At 41.2% G+C, this 23,782-nt stretch overlaps 1 protein-coding gene across 1 annotated transcript; it reads right to left on the bottom strand.

Moving 5' to 3' along the window:
• Window positions 1-4,948: 4,948 nt before the first annotated feature.
• mul1 (mitochondrial E3 ubiquitin protein ligase 1) lies at window positions 4,949-11,696 on the bottom strand. Its single transcript, XM_073471086.1, has 5 exons — window positions 11,614-11,696; window positions 9,284-9,426; window positions 9,090-9,177; window positions 8,885-9,005; window positions 4,949-7,756 (listed from the first exon to the last, which is right to left on the bottom strand). The coding sequence occupies exons 2-5, from the start codon at window positions 9,401-9,403 to the stop codon at window positions 7,027-7,029; spliced, it is 1,059 nt and encodes a 352-aa protein (XP_073327187.1). The 5' UTR covers window positions 9,404-9,426; window positions 11,614-11,696; the 3' UTR covers window positions 4,949-7,026.
• Between the last annotated feature and the right edge of the window lie 12,086 nt (window positions 11,697-23,782).

Genomic DNA, 23,782 nt, shown 5'->3' with positions numbered 1-23,782 from the left:
CAGAAACGGAGGCTGTTGTCTAATTTGATCCGGGCCACTATATCACAGCAGTTTTAATGTGCACATAAATAGCGCACAGAGCAAACATAAGTAATTACACTGTCTGGTTCAAATCTAGTCTGGAGGAAGGTCGCGGGGTACAATGAATGAATCACGTCTCAAGTTTGGGGTGTAGGATGATTAGCAGTTCCCATGGAAACCCATCAGTGTTTCTTCCAACATCTGAAGTGCTGCAGGGGAAAACGATCTCAACGATGATCTATATTTTGCTTTGGTCCAAAGTGTCCCCTAATATGTTTTAATGTGTTACTGTTATTACTGGCTCACTGACTGTGTTTGTTTAACAATAGCTTTACAATGGATAATGGGTTGTTTCACATGAGGCACATTAACACAACATATGAAATATAAAAAGTCAGTATTCGTCCTGTGTCTGGGTGTGTGCAGGCCGGTGCAGAAAGCTGAACGGTGTCTGTTAGTGATCAATGTGCCAACACGAAGATGGCACAGTCTGTGAACATTACAGCTGCTAAACAATTAGTGGATAAGTTCAGCCGAAAAATGAAAATTCAGTCATTATCTTTTACGCCTCATGCCAATGGAAAGTCAGGTGAAGTTTCATAAATCATTTCTGAAGCCTCACAGCAAAACAGCATTGCAGCATTCTCCTAAAATAACTAAAGTAGATGAAAAAAAAACTAAACTAAATATAAAGTGGCTCCATACAGCTTGTCTGGCCTGAGCTCGGAGATCTATTCATTTGAAAAGTCATTATTTACAACCTTCACTGTAGCTGCTAAGCTAAATGTCTGAAATGGTTGAATGAGCTGCACTTCCGGAGACTTGGATCACACCGGATGAGCTTGGTTTCAGTTGTATTTATTTTACTTCAGCTGTTTCGGATAATGCTGCAACACTCATGCAACTGCTTCAGACTTTTAGTTTAGCAGCTACAGTGACGATTTCAGCTTTACAAAGGGGGTAAATAACGTCTTTTCAAATAAAGAAGATCAGGTGTCCCCATCATTCAGTTGTTTAGGAGAATGCCGCAATGCAGTTTTGCTGTGAAGCTCCAGAAATGACTATGAAACTTCACCCGACTTTCCATCAGCATGAGGGAGGGGAGTAGATCAGGACTGAATCATCATTTTTGGTCGGACTTATCATGTCGTTACATCCTGCATGTTTCCACTCGATGGAACTTCTGCTTCACTACATTTCAGAGGGAAATGCATATATTTGAAAGCTATGCTATATACCCAACAATAGACACATTAAAAGGGGTTCTGTGGCACTTTTGTGTCGTAACGTTAGCTACTGTTGCTCTCCGTTAGCTGAGCAGAGGGAGGCACTTGAGATCGTGCATAAAGTCACATCCTTCAGACTGTTGCAAAAAATCAGACCCTTCACAAAGAAATCCACAGTCCAGCAGCATTAAACAACTTCAACAAACCTTACACAGGCTTGTATAGGCAACCGAGAGAGACGCGGAAAGACTCATTATTCAAGTCATTCGACAATCTGTTCACATAAGGCCAATAAAAAAGTGATTTCTGCATGTGAATGTCTACAAATTGGTACATAGAGCCCCTTTAATGCATTAGTAGTATGATATAAGATAACACTGAGAGGGTCCATTGTGGTATTCGTGGCAATTTTTACTAAATAAAAGATTCATTCAACATCGGCTACAAAGAGGAAGTATGGGTACCCTCCCGAGGACTCTCATGTTGAAGTGGAATTACTTGATTAACCGTGTGTCCTTTTTCACTGCCACATTGCTGTGTACCGAGCTCACATGGACCAGAACTGTATTCCTTTTATTGAGAGACACTCAGATGTTTCTTTTGAACAGAGTGCCGCTGCAGCGCCTGGAGCCTAATTGAATCGAAAAAAAATCAATCCGCCACATTGTCATCTAAAACCAATTCTGCGATAAAGAAGAGAACAACCGAAAGGATTCAAGGGTGCCACCCTCTAATAAGGCAACATTTACAGAGCTTTATTAGCGAGCAGGCACCAATTTCAGCTTTTCTTACAGAATAAAATAACTTTCATGAGCTTTGAGCGCAGCGGAAAATGAAATACAATATGAAGAATTAGTCGGGATAAAGGCGTTTAATCCGTATAAGCCGCCTCTGGTGCCTTTCCCATCGCAGTTAATTAAATTACAGCGCTGAATTGGAGTAAATCATACATTTATATCGGTGCATTTTGACCAAAATGAAACCAACAATGTATATATTCCTCACATTTCCAATTACATTATCATTCATTTGAAGATTTAGCAGCCAGTCTCCATGGTTTGTTTGTCGGAGCAGATTACGCGGTATTCCCATGTGCTCTTCAGATCGATGTCTTGTCTCAGGTGTTATTAGCCTCCTTAATCTTGTCTTTGCGAGTGTATATCTGATGTTCAAGTTGCCTTGCGCCTCACAACAGATTGCTGTTTGAATTGTGAGGATTTTAATCAAGGGCCAATTGGTGCCTTTGCAGTTAAATGTGGTGCATCGTTTCTTTCTAATTTGCAAATTGGGATCACTGGAGAGTAAATCCTGCACGGTAAACATCTCAGCGCCGTCATTGAGCCTGGCGTATTGCTCTTATTGAGCAGTTCTTGCGTAGTCCTTGTGCGGCATTGAAATTCAAAACTCTTAAGTGGGGGAATAATAGAGGGAATGTCTTTGATGGTTCACTCACTGGCAATACAGTGACAGCTCCTGCTGATGAAAGCACTGCTGGACTATATTCAAGGGTTTCCATGGTGTTGGACCAGAGCTGCTGCTTTCATGTTCGGCGCACAATGAGAAAGAGTTTTGTTAAAGCCTGACGAGCGGTTGGACAAGTGAGATCTTGTGCTAACGTTGCTTTATTTCTTGAACACGCTTAAGTCAGAGTGCACGGTGAACATCTGAGGCGTTCCAACAAAATGAAAGAAAATGTTAAAACAAGACAAGAGTCACCGTGAATGAATGTTCAAGCACAGCTGAGTGTTTCATGGTTGCGGAGTTGGTTGTGTGAGTGCACTAACAATAAAATGCCGCATTTAATCACACTGATTGACGGTCTTTGGCTGTCCAGACCTTCATATTTGTTTGGTTTAAGTTTGATTAATTTGGAGCTTTCTTCACGGTTGTCATTATGAGTTAGATGTTGACATGAACGTTATTTACAAGATGGAATCTCGAGCTCCCGATATGACACGAGTTTGGCATCAGGCGCAGTTAAGGCCCTGGGGCTTTGAGCGACTGCTAATCAGCTTGCAAACATGCTCACAATTACATTGTTACCGTGCTGCACTGAGAAGTGCAGGAGAGCTCGCTGTGGGGAAAAAAGCCTGATTCCCCCCCGTGGCCATAGCTGCTCCTAAACAATAGGCCTCAATGAACAGGCCTTAGTGTGGATTATAATGGCAGTTTGGTATTGTATGTTTTTACTGTGTGCTGTTTCTGGAATACTGTCTCGTCTGACGGGTACGGTGTTGTGAAAAAGTCTCAATCTATAAATAACAAAGTCTATCTTTAGCAGGTATGTGTACAAAGTTAAATATCTTAGTTTAGCATGCTAACATTTGCTAATCAGCACAAAGTACAGCTGAGGCAAATGAGAGTTACAACAGCAAACAACATAAGAAGAGTGTTATGAGACCCATGCTGCACATTTCTTTAGTAAACGCTTCATTAAAAACACAAAGGTTTCAATTTCTCGTAGCACTTTCTGCGATTGATGCTGATTTTTCTTTGGATTTGGGAAGGTAAATCCAAGAACACGCTTCATCGTGTGTCAGAGGATTGCTGAATGACAGTATAATGGATCACAAACCAAAGAAAAGCAGCAGCGTGCATGTACTTCAGGGTGTCCATGATGAGGCTTTTAGTGCCATCAATTCATTTCTTCCAACAGACAGGAGTGTGAAAATACTCTCTCTGCTTGATTACACTGTATATTTGACATTTAGCTCAGGTTCCTTCAGAGGCTGACCAGAATCAACTCACTCCTGGAGAAACAGAGCTCTGCAGGGCAAGCTGCTGAATACTAATATCATGGTAATGCCAAAGTCCCAATGTAATGTTAAATAATACATCTGGGGTGTTGTGGCATAATGTGGGCTGATAAAATGGGGACTTCTTTGTGAATAATACAGAATCATTTGAAAGTATAAAGGACATTCTTGTGTGCTCACACCGTTTTAATACGACCTCCTCTGGAGACAGATATGCATCCCCGCTGACTTTAAATTGAATCGTGCCGGAGCATTTTTCAAGCCTCTACTCTGGCTCCATCGTTTGCTTTTCACTTGTCACACTAAAAATGAGATCGATTTCCTAAAAAAAAAGAAAAGAAAGAAAAAGGTTTCATTCTTTGCTCACTGGCTTAAAATGAGAAGTGCAACAAAAGATTATGCCAGAACATAAAATATTACTTCCTGGCCAAAGCCATCATGGAAAATGAGTCTTTTATTATGAATACATTGAATGAATGTATACGTTTAAGCTACGTTGTTCATGTATGTGAACGACTACACACTTATTTAGAATACTACTATATATATGACGCATGTGAACTCTTTCGTCATTCCATATACATTATGTATACTCGCTGGATGGTGGAGGAAATTAGCATGATTCATTTTTCTTAGGGAAATGCTTCGCTATTTCGCTGTCTTGCACAATGACAATAAAGAATCTTGAATCAATGTATTCATTTTTATGCCACTGAAACAAAGCAAAACTGAGCTTTTCATTCAGGGCCTAGAATTGTTCTGTTTCAATTAAAAAAAACAACAACTTTAAAAAAACAGCTGCTATTTTCACGCTCTCCGATTCCTGAATCCTGATTTTCCTCACAGGCAGACATCTCCCTCTCCTGGCAGAAACCTCCATCGCCTACAATCAAGCTCTCTTTTGTGTCTTAAAACATCTTTAAGTAATTCAGTTTCTCCACAGCATTTTGTCCACATTGCATTTGTCTTTATTGAAGTTTCAGTTGCAAACAGACAATGAGCTGATTTGTTTTTATTGATGTCCCAGGATCGGCAGGTTCAAAGTGCAACACTCGGCGGCTGTGACGGTGCAGAGGTGACTCTTAAACATGTTTTTGCCGCTCCCCGTGTGTCCTCTAGCTGAATGTCTGTACAGTGTGAGCAGCTGCTGCAGATCAGGCACCCGGAGGAAAAATAAAAAACAAAACAAAAAAACAAGGCAAGGTCGGTGTGCTCCCTCTCTCCAGGACAACCCGACAAAATCTTGTACAATCATCCCCTCCTCCGCCTCACCTGACCTCGCCCTTCAAACTCCTACACAGGCACCTCAAACACAACCTTAAATGAACCGCAAGGTTTCACCGCAGCTAAATCCAAACTTAAGACAACAAAGGATCTTCAGGGAGACTGAACAGGCTGATAAAGACTGAGAACAAGATGGACTCCGTTTCAACAAGGCATCTTGGGTAAAGTTTAAAATCCATCGTAGCTTACGAGTTTCCCCTAAAGTCTTGTGACTGAGGACGTTCTTAGAAATTATCATAAAGAGTGAAGGCCAAGAGTGTGTTAGTGTATGAAGCTGCACAACCTACAGGGAGGACTGAAAAGGATGTTTCACTGATGTTTCATATACGACTTGCTGAGGGACGACAGCAACTGCAGAATATAAATGCTTCTCTTGTCTTTGTATGAGGCTCATGGAATGTGTACACGGCCCTTGACCATAAATGTAATAAACCTGTAATTAAATCCCGACAGCTGACACTTTCTGTGGTGACGTTTGACATAAAATGAGTGCTCATTTGACAGTTTCTATCTTTATCCTCCTCCTCTTCTCTGTTTTGCCTGTTATATCTCTTCTAGCTGACATTTTCTGCTGTCAAATTTTCAGTTTTCATCCCTCGTTGTTGCTGTTATAATTATGGGGCATATGTTGTTTGCCACATGCTTACATATAGCAATTATGACTGAGTGACATTCCTGACAAATAATCTGAATTCAAACAGGAGCAACACTGATCAAATTTTTACTTTCCTAAACGTATTTCCATCCAGACGACAACAAGATAAAAGCTGTACATTAATCTCTGCCTTCATACTGAATGATGCCGAGTGTAATCCATTTCTAATCACATCATTTACAGCAGCTTTGTAAAGTAACTGATGTACAATATTCTTAAAATATACCAACACTTAGTGACACTTAAATGCATCTTGTTACATTACGTGAAAACATGTAATTCCTGCTTTGAGCGTGTAAAAATGTAATAAATATTCTTGGTAAATGCTCGTAAGTTTGAAGATTGATCGTTGTTGGGATACAGGACCGATATTTGTCGGCGTCTGAGTCGGGAGGAATCTAATTTTCTCTGTCAAGATTAAAGAAGGGATTTCATTTTGTCTGTTTATACAGGTTCAAATTTGATTTGACAGCATCGTGATTCAGCACAGAAACCTGCTATTCATCTGTAAGAGTGACTGAAAGCAGAAAGCTGAGGGTTTCCCGCTCGAGTCCAGGTGATTTGCAGCATTCAACACTGTTGTGACAGCGATGATAAGCGCAGATTACGAAGTCTTTCACTTAAAACTATCAGTCACATTTTTTTGTTGTCGTCATTTTCTGCTACCTTCTATCTCGACTCTAAAGCGGAAGTATTTTTGTAAGTGATAAATCTGCAAATAATGTTTTTGATTGATCCTTTAACCTGTGTAATGTCCATCCAAAAGGTGGCATCCTCAAATGTGTTCAAACACAAAGATAATCAGTTTACAATGATAAAAAAACAAAACAGAGAAAATCAGCAAATCCTTTCACATCTGAGAATCTGGAACCAGAAAATATTTGTGTTTTCTTTCACAAAATAAATGGGAATTTTGATTGAACTGCAGAATGATCCAGCACAAATATCTTCTATTTATCTATAGGAGTGAGAACGCCAAAAAAAAGTGCAACAAAATGTACCGACAATACCCTTTTCAAGTCTGAACAGGCAACCTCTGACTGACATAAATCCAGTGTTCCCGTGACTGATGTGTATTTCCACATTAGCTGTTGTAAAGAGGCACCACCCGGTCTATAGTCGCCCTGCAGATGGGGCATTTCTTTGGCTCTGGCAGGGCTTCGTAGCACGGACCACAGGCACACACGTGACCGCACTCTAGAAACACGCAGGAGCGCTCCCGGCTCAGGCACACAGTACAGCTGGTGGGCGACACGCTGCTCTCCTCCAGGTTGAGTTCACGCATGCGTTTCTTCTGCTGCTCCTTGAACTCCTCCAGCATGCTCCTCTCCCTCTTGCTCTGTCTGTGGTGAACGTATCGCTTCCACAGGATGAAGATGAGCATGGAGCAGGCGGCGACGCCGAAGACGACGGTCAGAATCCGCCACAGTCTGACGCTGTTCCCCTGCTTCCTGAGAAGAGCGTCGTAGTCCAGCCGAGTGAGGAAGTACTGGAAGCCCTGTTTGGGAGGTTGGATCTTGATCAGGTTGTTGTCCAGGACCAGCTCTCCCACACCCGTGATGCTGTCCCCCAGCCGCAGCATCTCCTCAGTCTCGTGGATGCCCTTGGGTCGCTCACCGCTGATGAAGTGGCCGATGACGTTGGACAAGGACTGGACCGTGGGGTGGAAGTTCTCATAAGTGGTCTCCAGGTCCAACTCGGCGGCATCTAGTGGACGTATGACCCGCACTGCGACAGCGATGTCGTCATCGTGAGACCCGAGGGAGAATGGAACGGTGTTGGTGCGCTGGTGGATGACTTTCTCTGTGTTGTTCCTGTTTATAAAATGTCACAGATATTAATGTTTTGTTTAGGGCTTAAAATAATGTTTTCATTCACTTGCAAAGGAATGATGCACGAATCTAGATGGAAAAACAAATCTGGTGGATTTAGGTGGCGTGAGTGAGTATAATTATATATATTAGATTGGATTGATTGAATTAAAGGGGACGGTTGGGCCTTGGCGGAGGTATGTAATCTACTGAGAGCCATTCTAGTTTTGTAGTTCTATTAGTAGCTTGGTCAATATAATGCCCATCGCAGCTTTCATGACTTCAAGATAACATCTTCAAATGTCTGGTTTTGTCCGACCATCAGTCCAAAAATAATGTTATATTCAGTTTGCAATGGTTCAAAAATGGATAAAACCTGAAAATCCTCATATTTAAAGGAGCAGGAACAATCATCGTTTGGCATTTTTGTTAAGAAAATTGTTAAATTGTTATAAAAAATAATGGCTGATCAGTTTTCTGTTGATCTTTTCAGCTCCAGTTCTGTTAGATTATGTCCGTCACTTTTAAGACCAACTGAAGTCACACAGTCGTCTCTAATTGCATTTAAAATAACGTCAACATGTTTTTAAATGTATTGCTTTTTATCTTAAAAAGGAAGACAGTCTTGGTGAAATGTAAATAATACTCCACTCCTCAGCAGCTGGAGGGGCGTGTCGCTGTCTGACTTAAAACAAATAATCACTCCGGCATCTAAACAAACACGAGTGACATTTGCGAGGATGTTTACGTTGTGTTTAATGTGCAACAGCTCAGCAGCTAATTAGTTATTTTGCTGGCAAAGTGACAAATCCTACAGTGCACTTATCACCAGCAAATATTTGTTTGGTTGTTTGTTTGTTAAACAAGCTCAGTTGCAGAACGAGACCTGTTCACGTTAGTAAGATGGATACGAAGATGAACGGAGGCTTAAGTGGGTTTTGTTCAAAGTCTGTGGCCCTTCTGTTGTTTACCAAATCACAGGATGTGATTTACAGAGCAGATTCTGTATTTATGCCGCTGTAGACGACGGATCAATTTCAGTTGGGCAAGCTTAAGTTTCCGCATGCCTCCTTAAAGTATACTTTACTGAGAATATGATATTTCACTTCCTAAGTCCTCTCCGTGACTTACCAGAGATGAGTGGTGCGATTCCACACCATCTTTTCTTCCTTCAGGGTCAGTCTTTCAATCACACCTTTGCAGTTATCCACAAATTGGCTGTTCAGAGTTTCCTTCACAGATCTCACCACACCTGCAGAGAGCAATGAAAGAGACGCTGTGTAAGAATCAAAACCCCAGTAACTTCATTAAAGGCTTTCGAGGTAGCATCACACACCTTCTATGACGGCATACGGCACGCATCGTCCGGGAGTTTCAGACAGTATGTTTTTCAGCTCCTGGTCGATTGAGACTTTCTTGGCTTCCTGTGTAAACACGTACATCAGATTAACAAATGGAACATTACAGGTAATAAATTCACACGCCACTGACATTCACATGACAGCGAGTCTGTGCTGAAATGAGTCTGACCTTTAATCTGGCAACTGTCGTCGCTCTGCTCCGGTAAATGGAGTAGAAGAGCGCCGTCAGGGCCGAGCTGGTGGCCAAAACCACGAGCTGGGCTGTCGAGGGTTTCCCACTGGAGTCCATCCTGTGACGTGCAGCATCCAGAGCTGTCGTGACAATTATGAGCACAAATTAAGAGGCTGTATTTCCCTTGAAACTGTATGTTTGTCGTGGTGTACAACGTCAGGATGCTTTGCTTTAATATTGTCGTTCTCTGCAACGTTCAACTTCCACTCAAGAGCTGAATTACTTTCATTAGTATAATCTGATTGTGTCTGTGTTTGTCTGTTGTCTCTGTGTTTCAAAGACCACCAGAGTACAACGATATAGAGCAGAGAAAAGAAGCGAATCCTCACATCTGAGAAGCTGGAACCAGACAATGTTTGGGTTTTGGTAACACTTTACAGTAAACTCTTAATATAAATGGTAAATATAATCGCTAATCAAGCTTTTGTCCATAATTATTTGACTGTTAAACAATTAAATGCATCATAAATCATTCATTAAGCAGTTGTAAGGGTTCATTAACATCAGTTGCAACAAAATTTAATTGACTATATATTTACCAATTATTGATGGTGGTCATTATACCACTGGATTTTGTTCACTGTTGAAAACAATGGCTAAAAAGATTACTTCCGAGGGAAATATTGTAGATTTTAGTGAGCTACATAAAAATTTACCAACTTTTGTTAGAAACAAGGCCTTTAATTTCACAGCTAGTTGCTTCATGAATTAAGATTTTACATAATATTAGCTTGTAAAACACGATACACAGTTGATGATAAAACCCCTTAAAAGTGTACTACTTGAAATTAGTTATGGGATACAGTGATATGGGTGCATATATGCATTAGGGGTGTAACGACACATCGATCCGGATCGATATATCGATTCAATGATCAACAATCCAATAGCATTGATGCAAAGAGAAAACATCAATTCATATCGCCGCCATTGTTAAGATACGTCTTTATTTTTAAAGTCCCATGGCACGTCTGTGTCACCGTTTCCATCCATGCACAACTCCTGTCTCAACAGTGCTTTCTTTTTATTGAAAATAATAGATTGTTTTCCATTTAAAGGTCTGGAACCATTGATACAATAATATTTCCACTGAAGAGTTCAGCAATAAGAGCGTCGAATCAGATTTAAGTTGCTTTTTGCGAGCTGATATAAATGTTACCGATTGTGTTAAACAGGCATATGATATCATCTCCTATCGATCGCAGGCTCCTGTATCCAATCGAAATCGTATCGCGGAAGACTTTGTCACATCTGCAAATATCGTATCGTTGTCCACAGAATAATATCGAATCGTGATGAAACTTCAGTCAAATGAAATGTGTCGCATCATTTTTGGGGGCCAAAAATATTCACAAAACGAAAAAAATTCAGATATGTCACGAAATAAACAATCAAGTGAAACACTAAACTATCCTAATATCCCAAACTAATTTTGAGAAATGTATGTTAATAAGCGAAACATTCAAATAATAATTATAGTAATCCAAGTCTACATGATTAGTACTTTCACTTTTGACTCTTGAGGTATACTTTGCTGATACTTCTCTACTTTTAACCTGAGCAAATAATAATAATAATAATAATAATAATAATAATAATAATAATAATAATAATAATAATAATGATAACAATGGTGGTTTTTCATTGTGGTATTCATACTTTCACTTTAATAAATGGTTTGGACGTTTCTTCCACCACTGAACAAAACATTTGTGACAACACAAAGTGACTTCAGGCAGACTGTAAATGAGCCCAGAGGGGCTGAGCTGGCTGTTATTTTCAGCTGAATGACGGGAAAAGACTAATTAGACTGAATCCCAAAAACACAAGCAGTTAGTTTGAACCCTGTGTGATAAAACAGCCACCATTTTGCTGTAATTTCAGCCATGACCTTCTTCTTTATCTATACTGACAAGGTTTGATTGCCTCCTTGTGACACGATTAGACGCCACGTTAACACAAGATAACAGCAAACGCTATTTATATCCCGACTTTGACTATTGTATTATCCTCTCTTACATCATGCTTTGTGTGTATCTTTGTCTTTAAAACCCTAAAACGCTTGTTAGCGAGCAAACTAGCTCGTAGTGTCCCCCCACTTCCTAACTGAGCTCACTAGCTAGCTGCTTTAGCCGTTTGCTAGCTAGCTAGCTAGCAAGGCTCAAGCTACGTTCACGTGATTTAACCACCAGTTTTAAAAGAAACTGAAGCTGTGATGATACTCAGCGTTGTGTTCAGGAATAACGTGTAAGAGTTTGGTGACAAACCTGTATTTATGTCGGTCCCCTTGTCAACAGGGCTTTAACAACAGCTGCAGGTCTCCACAGTTCAAAATAAATGTCAGGGAAGTGCAGTACTCCTCCCCGCCAGCAGGTGTCGCTGCAGAATCATTTATGGCAAAGAGGGACCTTCCAAAAGAAAAGCACAGGTGTAAATCATACAGTTGATGAAGATGAATAATGATATGATTAATTAAATTAAATAATAATAACTTTATTTATAGAGACATTAAAAAACAGAGTTTACAAAGTGCTCTTCCCTTTGGATTTTAGACTTTGTCATATTTTATATTCATGTTTTAATGAAAAATCTAACCAGGTTCGATGTATAGTCATCAATTTTCTTCAATAGCTTTCAGGTCATGTGACGCATTCACTCAAAATCAATGCCGAAATGTCTCCCTGTACTGGTTGAATGAGACCCACCTCTTTTTATTGGATTTTAGTCCTCGTCATAGTTTCTGTCAATATTTTAATGAAAAAACATAGTTTTTGTCACTAGGTTCGATGTATAGTCATCAGTTTTTCTTCAATAGCTTCCAGGTCATGTGACCCATTGACTCAAAATCAATGCCGAAATGTCTCCCTGTACTGGTTGAATGAGACAAACCTCTTTTTATTGTATTTTTAGACTTTGTCATATTTTTTATTCTTATTTTAATGAAAAATCATCATTTTTTCTAACTAGGTTCGATGTATAGTCATCAGGCTATACGACGCTGTGTTTTGCGAAAGCCTGTCGGCGTTGGCGCTCATACTGACGTCGTGACATTTACGTCGCTGATGTCAGGACATTGAACATGAACAGCAATGGACGAGAGGATAATTGTCACTAATCGTGGCCATTTGCGGACACCCAGAGCTGTACGATAACACATCTGCTCGTACCAAGACAGGATAGATAAGGAGCTGCCATGGAGGGAAGTGAGCGAGAAAGTCAGACTACCTGGTAAGTTCTGGAAATACGTCTCAGCACAGCATAGCTCTTCCATTAACTCCATTCAGGGAACAAGCATTCCTCATAGTCACTTTAAATCCAATAGGCCAGTAGGCAAATTTTTATTTTCTGCTCTTCTTTCCACTTTTAATATTGAAAAAACCCTAAAACTTCAAGCTAAACTAAACTTAATAACTCATAAAAGCCAGTGTTCACATTAAACATTTGATTTTTAAGTGTGTCTGGTTTTTTGCACACTGATGTTTCTCAATGCAATGCACAAAGCAAATGGACGAACTGCTTACAGCTGCAAAAAGTAAAAATAAAATTGCGAATGGCGATGAGGCGAGGGGAATGTCACCTTTTCGGACTGTGTGGAAATCAGTGTTGTGTGAAAGACAAACATGCAGGAACAGTATGAACAATGGATGATTACACAGCTGTGCACACAATTTATGAAGGTACATTTACACACACGATATAGGTTCAAAAAAACTTTGTGGTTCAGCGTCCTCAGTCCTTTCGAAGGTGTGAGGATCTCATAATGTTCTGAGTCACAGTACGGCTGTAAAATAATTAAAACACCGAGCACCGGGTGATATTTGGCAGCAATCACTTGCACTTATTAGTATAACCTTTGTTTAATCAGGTAGTCTCATTAGGATTGAGCCCTCTTTTGCAGGAAAGACTTGATTACAGGAAAGGAAATAACACAACAGAGATAAGACAGACAACAAACAAACACAGCCAGTCACAAGAGTATCACTGAAATGTAATCAGATCATCAGCGTTTAGACGACAGCGCAAAATTTATTCATAAGCAAAAAAAAAATCCGTACAAAGCATTATCAAATATAGGAGCGGAGAGAGATTCAGTACGCTACAGCAGTAGTTACAACCTTCCCACACACTGCAGCCCATACAAATGCTCCATCACTTTCCAATATTAGCACCAAAGCTGACACATTTCACAAAGCTTCACAGCAGGAACAGCTACGATCATCATTATCTATTTATGGTTAGCTGTGTAATGAAAGGGAGCTCCTGGGGCCCTCTGGTAGAAAGTAACTGTGCATTTAACACTTGCTGAATTGACATTGTAGGAGTCGAGCATGAGGGTATAACTAATACTCTTTAACTGCGCTGTTACAGAACAGAGCACCTCCATTTGCAAGTTGTTTATCAGCTAGGACTGTCTGCAGACTCCGAGCGTGTACAGATTTTTCCAAAATAAACGTCTCTCTGGGTAGATGGTGCAGCCACGTCCCATTTGTTTGCGGTGTCGGCTGGTGTTTTCGTTCTGAACGTGGCTCTTTTCATGCGCTGACAATTGCAGAAGGATCCAGGAAGAAAAGTATTAAATCTCTGGAGGATCGTTGTGCTTCATCTGGGAGGTTTAATTGGCGGTGTTATTCCACGGTCACAGTTTTGGTTGATGTTGGCGCGCTCACTTTACCATTTCCTGTTTGTACAAAGCTGAATACTTACTGCCAACTGTTCTGTGATAGTTTGTACATAATACAAACTGTATGTTTTTAAAATAGCAGCCCAGTTACCAGGATAAAACATTGGCAGTTAACATTTCTGCTAACCACCGCTACGTCACATTCACATTACATGTTTATGACCTGACCGTGATATCCAGAGGTGGAGCGGATGGTGGTGGAGTTACAGACGAGAAGCCAGTGACAGCAGTTCAAGACTGCATTTCAACATTTATAAGTAGGAGGACAATTTGTAAGACCTGAGGACAATTTCCAGCTGTGTTCGTGGCACCAAGGCAGGTATTTTAAGCCACAACGTGATGTTTTCCTTTACATTTACTCTGCGTTGAAGATACAAGTGTAAAAACTGACGTTTCACAAATGATTGTAATTGGATTGTCCAGTTATTCATCAAGCAATTAGAGAAATACTCAATCATTTCAGTAATCACATATCGTTATTGTGTCTGCGTAATAAATCATTGTCTCCTGGAGATTTAAATTGAGAATTCTCCTCATTTCCATCTCACATTTTATTCGCCCCTTGCACCATTTGCTCATTCCTCCTGTGTCCCTGCAGAGGACATAAAGTCAGGACTTTAGAGAAATTAATATAGATTCCAAGCGACTCATAAAAGTGTGAGGGGGGCGCCCACAGGCCACCTGGAGGGTACGAGGGGCCGTCTTGCCCTCAGTCGACCCCGGTTCATCTCATGAATGGCTGCATACACATTTACTCAACTATGACTTTGAGTCTATTTATTATTCCCACCAGTGTACACACATGCTCACAGTTACATAAAAAACAAAATCTGAGGAATAGATTGGATGTTGTCAGACAACATAAGGCAGAGTATGAGTCAGTGGATTTATAACAGTGAGTCAGTCGAAGGCCTTTCACATTGATGGATCGCGCCTCATGTCTGACAGGAGCCATAATTCAGTGGAATAACTGAATTTGCCTTTTTATATATTGCTTTTCTGCACATTCCCATTGCATCATGTGTACGCTGTATTTCTTCACTGCTCTCAACGAGCAAACGTTTGTTCTGAATGAAGATGTGAGCATAGAGAGCATACCTTTGGTGCGTCCTGCAGACTTTTTGATATCGAGTTACGTGCAAAATCGATCCAGTTACGGAGAAACTACAATCTACTTCAGTTATTTTTTTTTAAAAAATTGGATGTATGTCCCAAACCATTTCTGATTCTTTGCTCCAGGTTCTGCAGCTGTCAAAAACACCCCAATGCAATCCATTAAAACACCGGCGGTGCACAGTGTTCTGAGCGGATAACTCGAAAGTGAACTTTGGAGCAAACAACCTGCAGCTAGTTTCAGTCACTGTACTGTGTCAGTGCAGACTTTCCAAATCCATTTCATTAACAGCCTTCCATCTGATATAACCTTATAGGGATGAGATTATATGTTATAATTACCAGTGACTATATGTCACAATGATTTAGAGACATTTCCAGCCTATTCATTGTTTTAGTGTAGAGTCATGCAAACATGATGATGAAGATAAAGTGTGAAAACGTGCAAAATAATAGAAGATTTTTCTGTTTCTTTAGTTTCAATTAAACCTTTATTGAGTGTTTTCCTTTTCCATGTGTCAACTTTTAAACTGCAGCCTTGCCTATATTTCATTTTGGTGTTTACACTTGTTTTTCTGGCACAAATTAAAAATGTGCATGTGAAAAAAAAGGTTAAATATCTACTGGGGCAGACACGCAGCTGATACAGAACCATCCAGAAAAATAAGGTAAGATCGCTTAATGGAAAGAAATGGAAAATGTGATGAATCAGGAAAGTGTTTCAGCCAATCCAAAACATGATTGCATCCATGTCGGGGCAGCATCCATGTCGGGACATAAAAATAACATCTCCTTTACTGAGAGGCTTATTCTGAGTAAAGGCACAAACATTAAGTATCATTTTAGGATCACTTTAAAGTGCGACAGCTTTGCAAGAATCATTAGCTGCAGTTACTCACTTAAAACTGCCTTTTAGGTTTCAGAGGACGGTTACACAACATGTAAGCCTGCTGTGGCCCCGAGAGCTCAACGCACTGCAACTTAAGAAAACACAGAAAAATAAAACATAAGCAAAAGAAGAAAAGCGTCTTCAATCATTTAACAACACAAGGCAGCATGTCTGGATTCAGTTCAAGCTCCTGTTAGTAAGACAGTCGATTTTTGAGTCTCTTTACCAACCCGTCAGATACTGACGCTGACCCGACCTACGATCCCAAAGTGTTACTATCTTACTAACAGGAGCTTTAGGTTTTCACTATTCATTCAGGTACATGTAGGAATACTTGTTGTGTTCCTATACTTATTTATGTTCTGTCTTGCCTAGAGTTAGATGAGGAGATTGATACCACTATCATATTAAATTGTTCAATATTGAGCTGGAGCCAGCAAACAGTTAGCTTAGCTTAGCATAAAAGACTGGAAATGGGGGCAACTCTGTGCACTCTTGACCCAAAAAAAAAAAAACAAGTAGCTTATTTCCCAAAATGTCAAATTATTCCTTCAGCCCTTTAGTATCAGTTTCTGCTCAGATTCAATGCTTCACTAAATCTCAAATTTCATAGAAAAATCTTGAATCATCGCTCAACCACACTGTGATAACTGGGCATGACTGACATTCCCATAATTAGCCTCATTAGCATCATCAGAGTTTCATCATGTGTTGCAGGTAAACATGTTACGCTTTCGAAGCTTTGGCGACAGAATATGATGCACCTTATATTGTTTGCTAAATACTTTACTCAATAAGAGCACTTGATGTATAATTAATCGTCAGGCGATCCTCCAGGCGCAGGATGCCAACAGATTTTTGACTATTTTTTGAATAGTAAAGCTTTTCGGGGGGAAAGTAAGTCGATCGTGAGCCAGGTTTAGAGCTAAAACCGGCAATACAGTGAGAAAATGGGAGAAAAGGTTTTTAAGGAGAGGCATTTGTTCAAATATCTAGACTTGATATTGATGTTTGAGTCCATTAAAGGCACCTGAATGATGTTAAAAACTGTATTACTTTATATGCATACAATATTTGTCAAGTCTGAATGACATAAAAGTTAAAACTGTGCAAAAACTTTGAGACCAACTTCCTTTATTCAGCAGCTAAGTCATTTTAAAAAAATCACCAATGAGTTCTTTGGCTGCATAATAACATCATGTTTTGTTTTAATTGTTCTTTATTATCGTGGCATGTTAAAAACATCTCACGTTTTGTTATTCCAGCACCTGAGCTGCCAATCTGTCACGTTATCACATGAAACGTGGGTGAGTGTCATGTGTTCGGCCTCTCAGTGTGTACTTGTGTGGACCCTACAGGGAGAGGAGTGTGTCTGAGAGGTGCCGAGTTAATCTGAAGCAGTCACAGCAAATTTCCTTTCAGCACCTCAGCATCAAGAGGGCACATATGATGTTCTTCTCGCCTCCTGTACTCCTCCCAGAAAGCTGTTGCCTCCGTCTGCCGTCGCTATTTCCGTCCGTCTGAGATCCACGTGAATGTGTGTCAGGCTGGCATTTGATCGGGAGGCCATTATGTGACGGACACAAAGAAAAGTGGGGGGTCTACGTGTGCGGAGGGGAGCGCTGGATGTGCAAAGGTAGACTCTGTCGCTAAACTAGGTGACTAATGCCGAACAGAGGCCCTGAGGACATTTCTGTTCTTTTGCTGGGGTCGAAAAAAAAAGGTTGCACCTTTTTCCCGTCAGAAGCGAGATGCAGATTCTCGTAGGCTAATCATTCACATGTCAGCTTGATTATGTCAGAGTGATTCAGCCAGAGGAGTTGTGTGTGGCAGCTATTCCTGTTTTTATTTTGAAGCACATTTCAGAGGCTGTTTCTGTCTTTATGCCAAGATAAGTTGACCGACTTCTGAATGTAGCCTCGTATTCAGTGTTGTAGTCAAGACTACCTCAACCAAGACCAGTCATGGCCGAGACCAAGAGTGTATCGGGACCAAGACAAGACCGAGACCAAGGCAGGGTGAGACCGAGTTAAGGGGAACATGCAAACCAAAGGCCGTCTCTCAGATTGATCTCATATACCCACAGTCCCATAAAAAACACCCGACAAATGAAGATTCCTCTTTAATCCTCTCTTTTATTACCATGTATACACAGTCGCCAGGGTCTCGTTAACTTATGAGAAACGCTGCGAGACAAGATGGGCACATAAAACCAGTTGAAATTCAAGAACGAGCCTTCACCAAGACCAGTCTTGAGCTCTACAACACTGAAGGTGTAGCCTACTGTACGTATGATTCAACTTAACCTGCACTAATTGGCTCTTATTTGTAGTCACTCCGGGCTAATTGGCTCTTATACTTTTCCTTTGACCTTACATGCAAACTAACAAATCACTCCCTGTAGCAGCGCTCTCCCTATGGTATAGTACAGGAGTGATTTGACCCGCAGGTCTCCTGTAACTGTACCGCTCTCCTGATTAAAGAAGGGAATGAGCCTCCTGTATCTTACGTTCTGCACTCTCCCTGTTCATTAAACTATGATTCACTCCAACTGCATTATGTATTCAGCCGGGCCTCGTGGGGATCCATAGTGTGGGAATGAGATTGCACCGGTTTCCATCTCTTGAGACGAATCCTTCCTTTTATTGTAAACACAGAAATGACTCTGGCTCTAGTGTTTATGGCGCTAGCTTATCACTTTGGTGAGACTTGTATCTTCTTTTTTTTTTGTGATTGGGTGTAGGCGTGTTATCTGTCGCAGCGGTCTGATGTATGAAGAGCCCGGCAGCCCGTTCTGTCATCATTCCTTCTCTCTCTCGCTCTCTCGTTCTTTACTGTGCCTCGCTGCCGCCCTCGCGCACAGCCATAAATCAACCATCTAAGAGCCGGGACCTTCTCTGCGAGGCCCCCCTCTCATTGATTACACCGCGCTCAGTAAGTGTAGCGTGATGAAGAGAGAGTCCAATTCAATTAGGGGCTGCCGTGCCAGACAGAAATATGTAGCGCACGCTGCCCTGGATAAAAAGGATGTCTTCGGGAGTGACAAAAAAGAAACTGAGGGTAAGAAAAGAGAATTTGGGAGGTGAGGAGAGGGTGTCGCGCAGATAAAAGTAATTGGATTGCGATGATAACAGTCTGCACTCTGGGGTTGCTTGTGCGAGTTGATGAAGGATGCGTGTGTTGGACCGGAGGAGAGCGAGGTAGAGTTACAGGAAATGAGGACGACTCGGGAGCCAGGTGCTGAGCTGGAGATCAATTTGCAACCATTTAGAAATGGGCAGTTTTTTAGTTGCGATAACAGGAAGGCTGCAGCGACCGCAGTGACAGCTTTGTCCTTGTCTAAACAGCTGTTGGGTGGATTGCCATGAAATGCTTTACAGACAGTCACGGCCGCCAGAGGATGAAGACCTCAAAAATAGGGAGATTTCAAACCAATGCTGGAGTCTTGGGTCCTGTGCACGTCACTGCCCGATGTTTGTCAGCCTCTCGATGTGATAATTAAATCACAAGTCCCCGTCCACCGACTTCGCCATGTTGCACCGCCATGTTTCTGCAGTAGCCCGGTTGGGGCCTGAGCAATGTGAGTGCAGGCCAGTGGAGAGGAGCAGTATGGAGCAACTGGGCCAAGTGTGAGCGCGCCCTAAGATATTTAAGGCCGGGGATGTGCTAAAGACAGTCAAAGTAATGACGAGTCCATACTTAGAAAATAGGTTTCTCGTCCGTGAGGGCCACCGTAGCTTCTGGAGCTTCTCCAGCATCTTCGGAAAAAGGGTGGGGTGAGCGAGGGAGTGAACCGCACCGCTAACTGCCGCTAAACACTCACACTGTACCTTTAAGCCCGAGATTGGCATGGGTTGATCAGAAGTGGCTGTATTTATTATTAACCAGAAAAAACTATTTACAGAACAGCCTCAGAGTTGAGCTTCAGATCAGTGGTTATGATCCTGCTAAGCATCAGACAGCACTGCAGCCTCACTGAGACATTAGCATGTAGACTGTAGACTCTGCTTCAGCATGAGCTCATCTGTTATGAAACAAGACCGAGTGTTTTAAATTGACATTAGTTCCAGTGGAAAAGGCTAATGAACACGAGCCAGAAATACTTCACAGCATGGAAACTGTATAATCTTTCAGCGTGCCAGGAGGAACTGCTGCTCTCCGGATGAGATTAAACATGTTTACTGTACATGTTGATGATATAAGAGGATGTTAATTTGGTTTTAATTGAGATGCACCACACTGTTTTCAACAAATTCTCAGAGATCATTCTTGCTCAGCCCTCACTGTTCAAAGGACACGCACAGAAACATTATAAAGGTTTTAAACACAGGTACAGCATTTCTAAGGAACAAGGCTACCAGTCAGGAAATAAAAGAGGCTGGACAGGTAACACGGCGAGTCTCTCACAGAGAGTCGAGGCGACAACCTTCTTACACAGGACGGTAACTAGACTGGCATGTAAGTCAATACTGAATACTCGTTTCTGTAAAAGGCCAAATCATGATGGATTTCTTTAATTTAGCAAACCGGGGTCTGCGTTAATCGTCCGTCCTTAGAGATCAGCTACCGCGCATCACACAGGTGATTTATGGGAGTACAGCTGTTTATATAAGGCCTCTCAATCTCACTGTCTTTGGAGGTATCAAGAAGATACTGTACCGGGCTCATCCTGGATCAGATCGCGGCCACACTCTTTATTCACTAAACATCCAACTAGACTGAGAGCAAAAGTCCTTTAATCATCTCTACAGGGTTGTGTCTCCTTTTATGGCGACTGCCCAGACTATTCCCCGATCATTAAATCAGTTTCCAGCACTTCCAAACAGCCTTAAGTTTGGCTGTATATCCTCTGGCTATGTGTGTGGTTTACAAAAGAAGCTCTTCCTCAGCCTCTGACAATAACAGGGATTTAAAAAAAAAGAAAAAAAAAAAAAGATAAGAGCAGAAAAAGAAATTCAAAATAGTTCTGCACTGAAACTCGCTCACCTCTTTGAATAATTGTAATAAATCACAGTCACGTATGAAATAGTGCCTTCAAAGCAGTTTATTTTTTTTCCCCATTCATGCTTTTCTTTAATTCACAGCACACAAGCAGAGGTAGAAAAAGGACACATTTATTTTTCCAGTGTTGCCACAGTAACGAGCCTCTCAGCAGAAGACTTCATCCGCACACAGTCCGTCTCAGTCCGAGCTGCCTGGCACAGCTCAGACAGACAGATGATGCTTATTTTGATTCACTGCGCCAGAATAACTGCCCTCTTTATACAGTGTCGGCCAGCCAGCCAGATGTTTGGACACACAGTATTAATACAGGACAGATGTTTACCCCATGTCCTCTGACTCTTTGGATGTTGCATTCAATTTCTACCCAATCTGGTAGGAATTATTTATACCAGCTAATGTTTTTAGGGGAAAGATTATGCCATATAGATTTTTTATCAACATGAGAAGGAAACTTTTATACTAAATGTATCAACAAAGCGACAAAATGTTGTTTTTTTTTTAAATGGTGATGTTTAGACATCTGCAGTACCTTGTTATGTTTGGACAAAGATGGTCTTTGTTGAATATGAGGAGAGACTTAGAGTCTGCAATCATGCTAACACGCTGAAGTTAAAGATATAATATGTCATATAATTTGTCGAGTTGTGTTCTTACATTATCCTAAATGTTTCCGACATTGTTTGAACCAGAGAAATCCAGATGTTTTCTTAAGATAACGTTTCATTTGGTTGCCTGTCGCTTTATCTTCCAGGATCGAGTGAGAAAGGAAGTCAGGGAACGAGACTTTAAAACATTACCTCATCTGTGAACATTTGTGCCTTAGTCTCATTGATTTTCCTCAGCAACGACGGTTGTTTAATGATGTGTTCACCGCCAGTAAAGAGAGTTTGATTGCGGGATCATTTGTGTTTATTCGCCAGATTACTTTTCTGTACATAAGCTGTAAGATAGCGAGCGACAGCACACATCGCTGGTGTGTTTGTATTTAAATTCAGGTCAACTTTCACTAAACTCACCACTCACCAGAGACTGACTCTGAAAGAGCTCCACAATGGAGGTCACCGGTGCAGATCGCTGCTACAGTCAGGTTGATAAACAGGAGTAAAGATAAATCCACTTTTTAATCCCAAAAGTTATAAAATAAATCTCTGAGCTCTCCTCCCGTCAGTAAACGGCTCCGGATCAGAGCAGAATCCGGTGTGACTCCTGGTGTTTATTCCTCCAGGAGGTCTGGATCTACACCCGATTCTCTCCTCCAGACTCCTCCTGGCTTTCCACATACAACACTCAACACACAGAAATCATGTTTTACATTTCAGTATTTTCACGTTGTTTACCATCTTTATTCATTGTGATAGCATGCTAACATTCGCCAATTAGCACTAAAGACAAAGTACTCTGAGGATGATGGGAGCATGTTCAGTTATGAAAGTATTGGATAAAGGTGCTTAAAGAAAAGTCAGGGGACCACCACAGTCTTCAAAGGCTTCATCCTCTTGGGACCATGAATTTCTGTGACAGTCCCTCCAATTTTTGTTGAGATATTTTCAATCTGGACTCAGCTGTGATGCATGGGAGACATTTACCTGGTTCCTGAACCTCAGCTGAAGTGCTTTTGTTTTTTTAACCTGTGGAGTCATTTCCAAACCTTCCCTTGTGAAAATAATAAATGCAACTATTATGTAAACTTCAAAATGATTGATTATTTAACAGAGACAGGGTTCAGAGTTTACACATTATTTTGCTTCGCTGCCTCATTTGAAGACATGCTCTGTCTAGTCTATTTCATCGTCAGTTACAAATATACAAATATACTAGACTCCGTATTTTTAGATGCATAATTTATGCCTCATCCTCTCAATCTTTACATGCAGGTGCCCGCAAACTATTTTTAATTCCAGAAACTTGCTCTGCCGTTGAGTTGCTCTTGAATTTTTCATTAATATCACTCCAACTTGTTTCCATATCTCATATAATTTTTTTCACCTGCATATTAAAGTTTGTGTTAAAGATGGAAATGTGTCTGTTTTTGTGTTTCTCAAGTAGGCTGTAGATGTAAAGACACCTTTTTACGACAATGGAGGATAAACGTAGTTGTTATTCAGTGTTCGTTCACGTGTTAAAGGACTGAGATTAAACAGGGTTGTGATTTTGTGTTTTCTTGGATCCAAACCTCTTTTATCCTCAGGCTAACAATGTGATGAGATCACTCTGTTGTTGTACTCGTTAGAACATCTCACTAAACACGGTGGATTAATTGCGTCCTGTGTACTTGAGTGACTTTTACACCAGAATTAACAAAGTCATAGAAGTCCCCGGAGAGAGAATGACTCTGCGATGTACCCTATCCTCAGGTTTTACAAGAAACATAAATACAGTGATACCTAGGTGCGAAGCTGGAAGGATAAATAACGCTTTGGTCGGGAGCCATTTGGAAGCAAAACAACGAAGCGGGGAGGGGGGTTGAGGGTGCTCGAGTGCCGGGGCTCGGGCTCCTGCACTGATCAGCGCTGCATGATGCAGACAACACAGGAGAAGGAGGAGGAGGAGAGGAAGGAGGAGCGAGCGGGGGAGCAGACTGGCTGAGGCTCGCAGCTCTCAGTCTCTCCTCTGAGCTTCGAGAAGCAGCTTCTCTCTGCTTTTCCTCTCTCTCACTCACACACTCCGGCTTTCCGACTCTCTTGCCTGAGCTGATAAAGAGCGAAGGCGTCGGCTGAGGAGCTCACTCGCTCCGAACTCCTCCTGCACC

Source organism: Pagrus major, chromosome 7 (genome assembly GCF_040436345.1).
Source record: "Pagrus major chromosome 7, Pma_NU_1.0".
Lineage (NCBI taxonomy): Eukaryota > Metazoa > Chordata > Actinopteri > Spariformes > Sparidae > Pagrus > Pagrus major.
The sequence above is the reverse complement of the archived record's forward strand: the minus strand, read 5'-3'. Positions and strand labels throughout refer to the sequence as shown.

Excerpts from the sequence above, each read along its gene's own strand:
- mul1 (XM_073471086.1), bottom strand. The coding sequence starts at position 9,403 with ATGGACTCCAGTGGGAAACCCTCGACAGCCCAGCTCGTGGTTTTGGCC. Across the intron at positions 9,178-9,283 it reads CGACAGTTGCCAGATTAAAG|GAAGCCAAGAAAGTCTCAAT; the intron begins GTCAGACTCATT and ends GTGTTTACACAG. Across the intron at positions 7,757-8,884 it reads AATCGCACCACTCATCTCTG|GAACAACACAGAGAAAGTCA; the intron begins GTAAGTCACGGA and ends TTTTATAAACAG.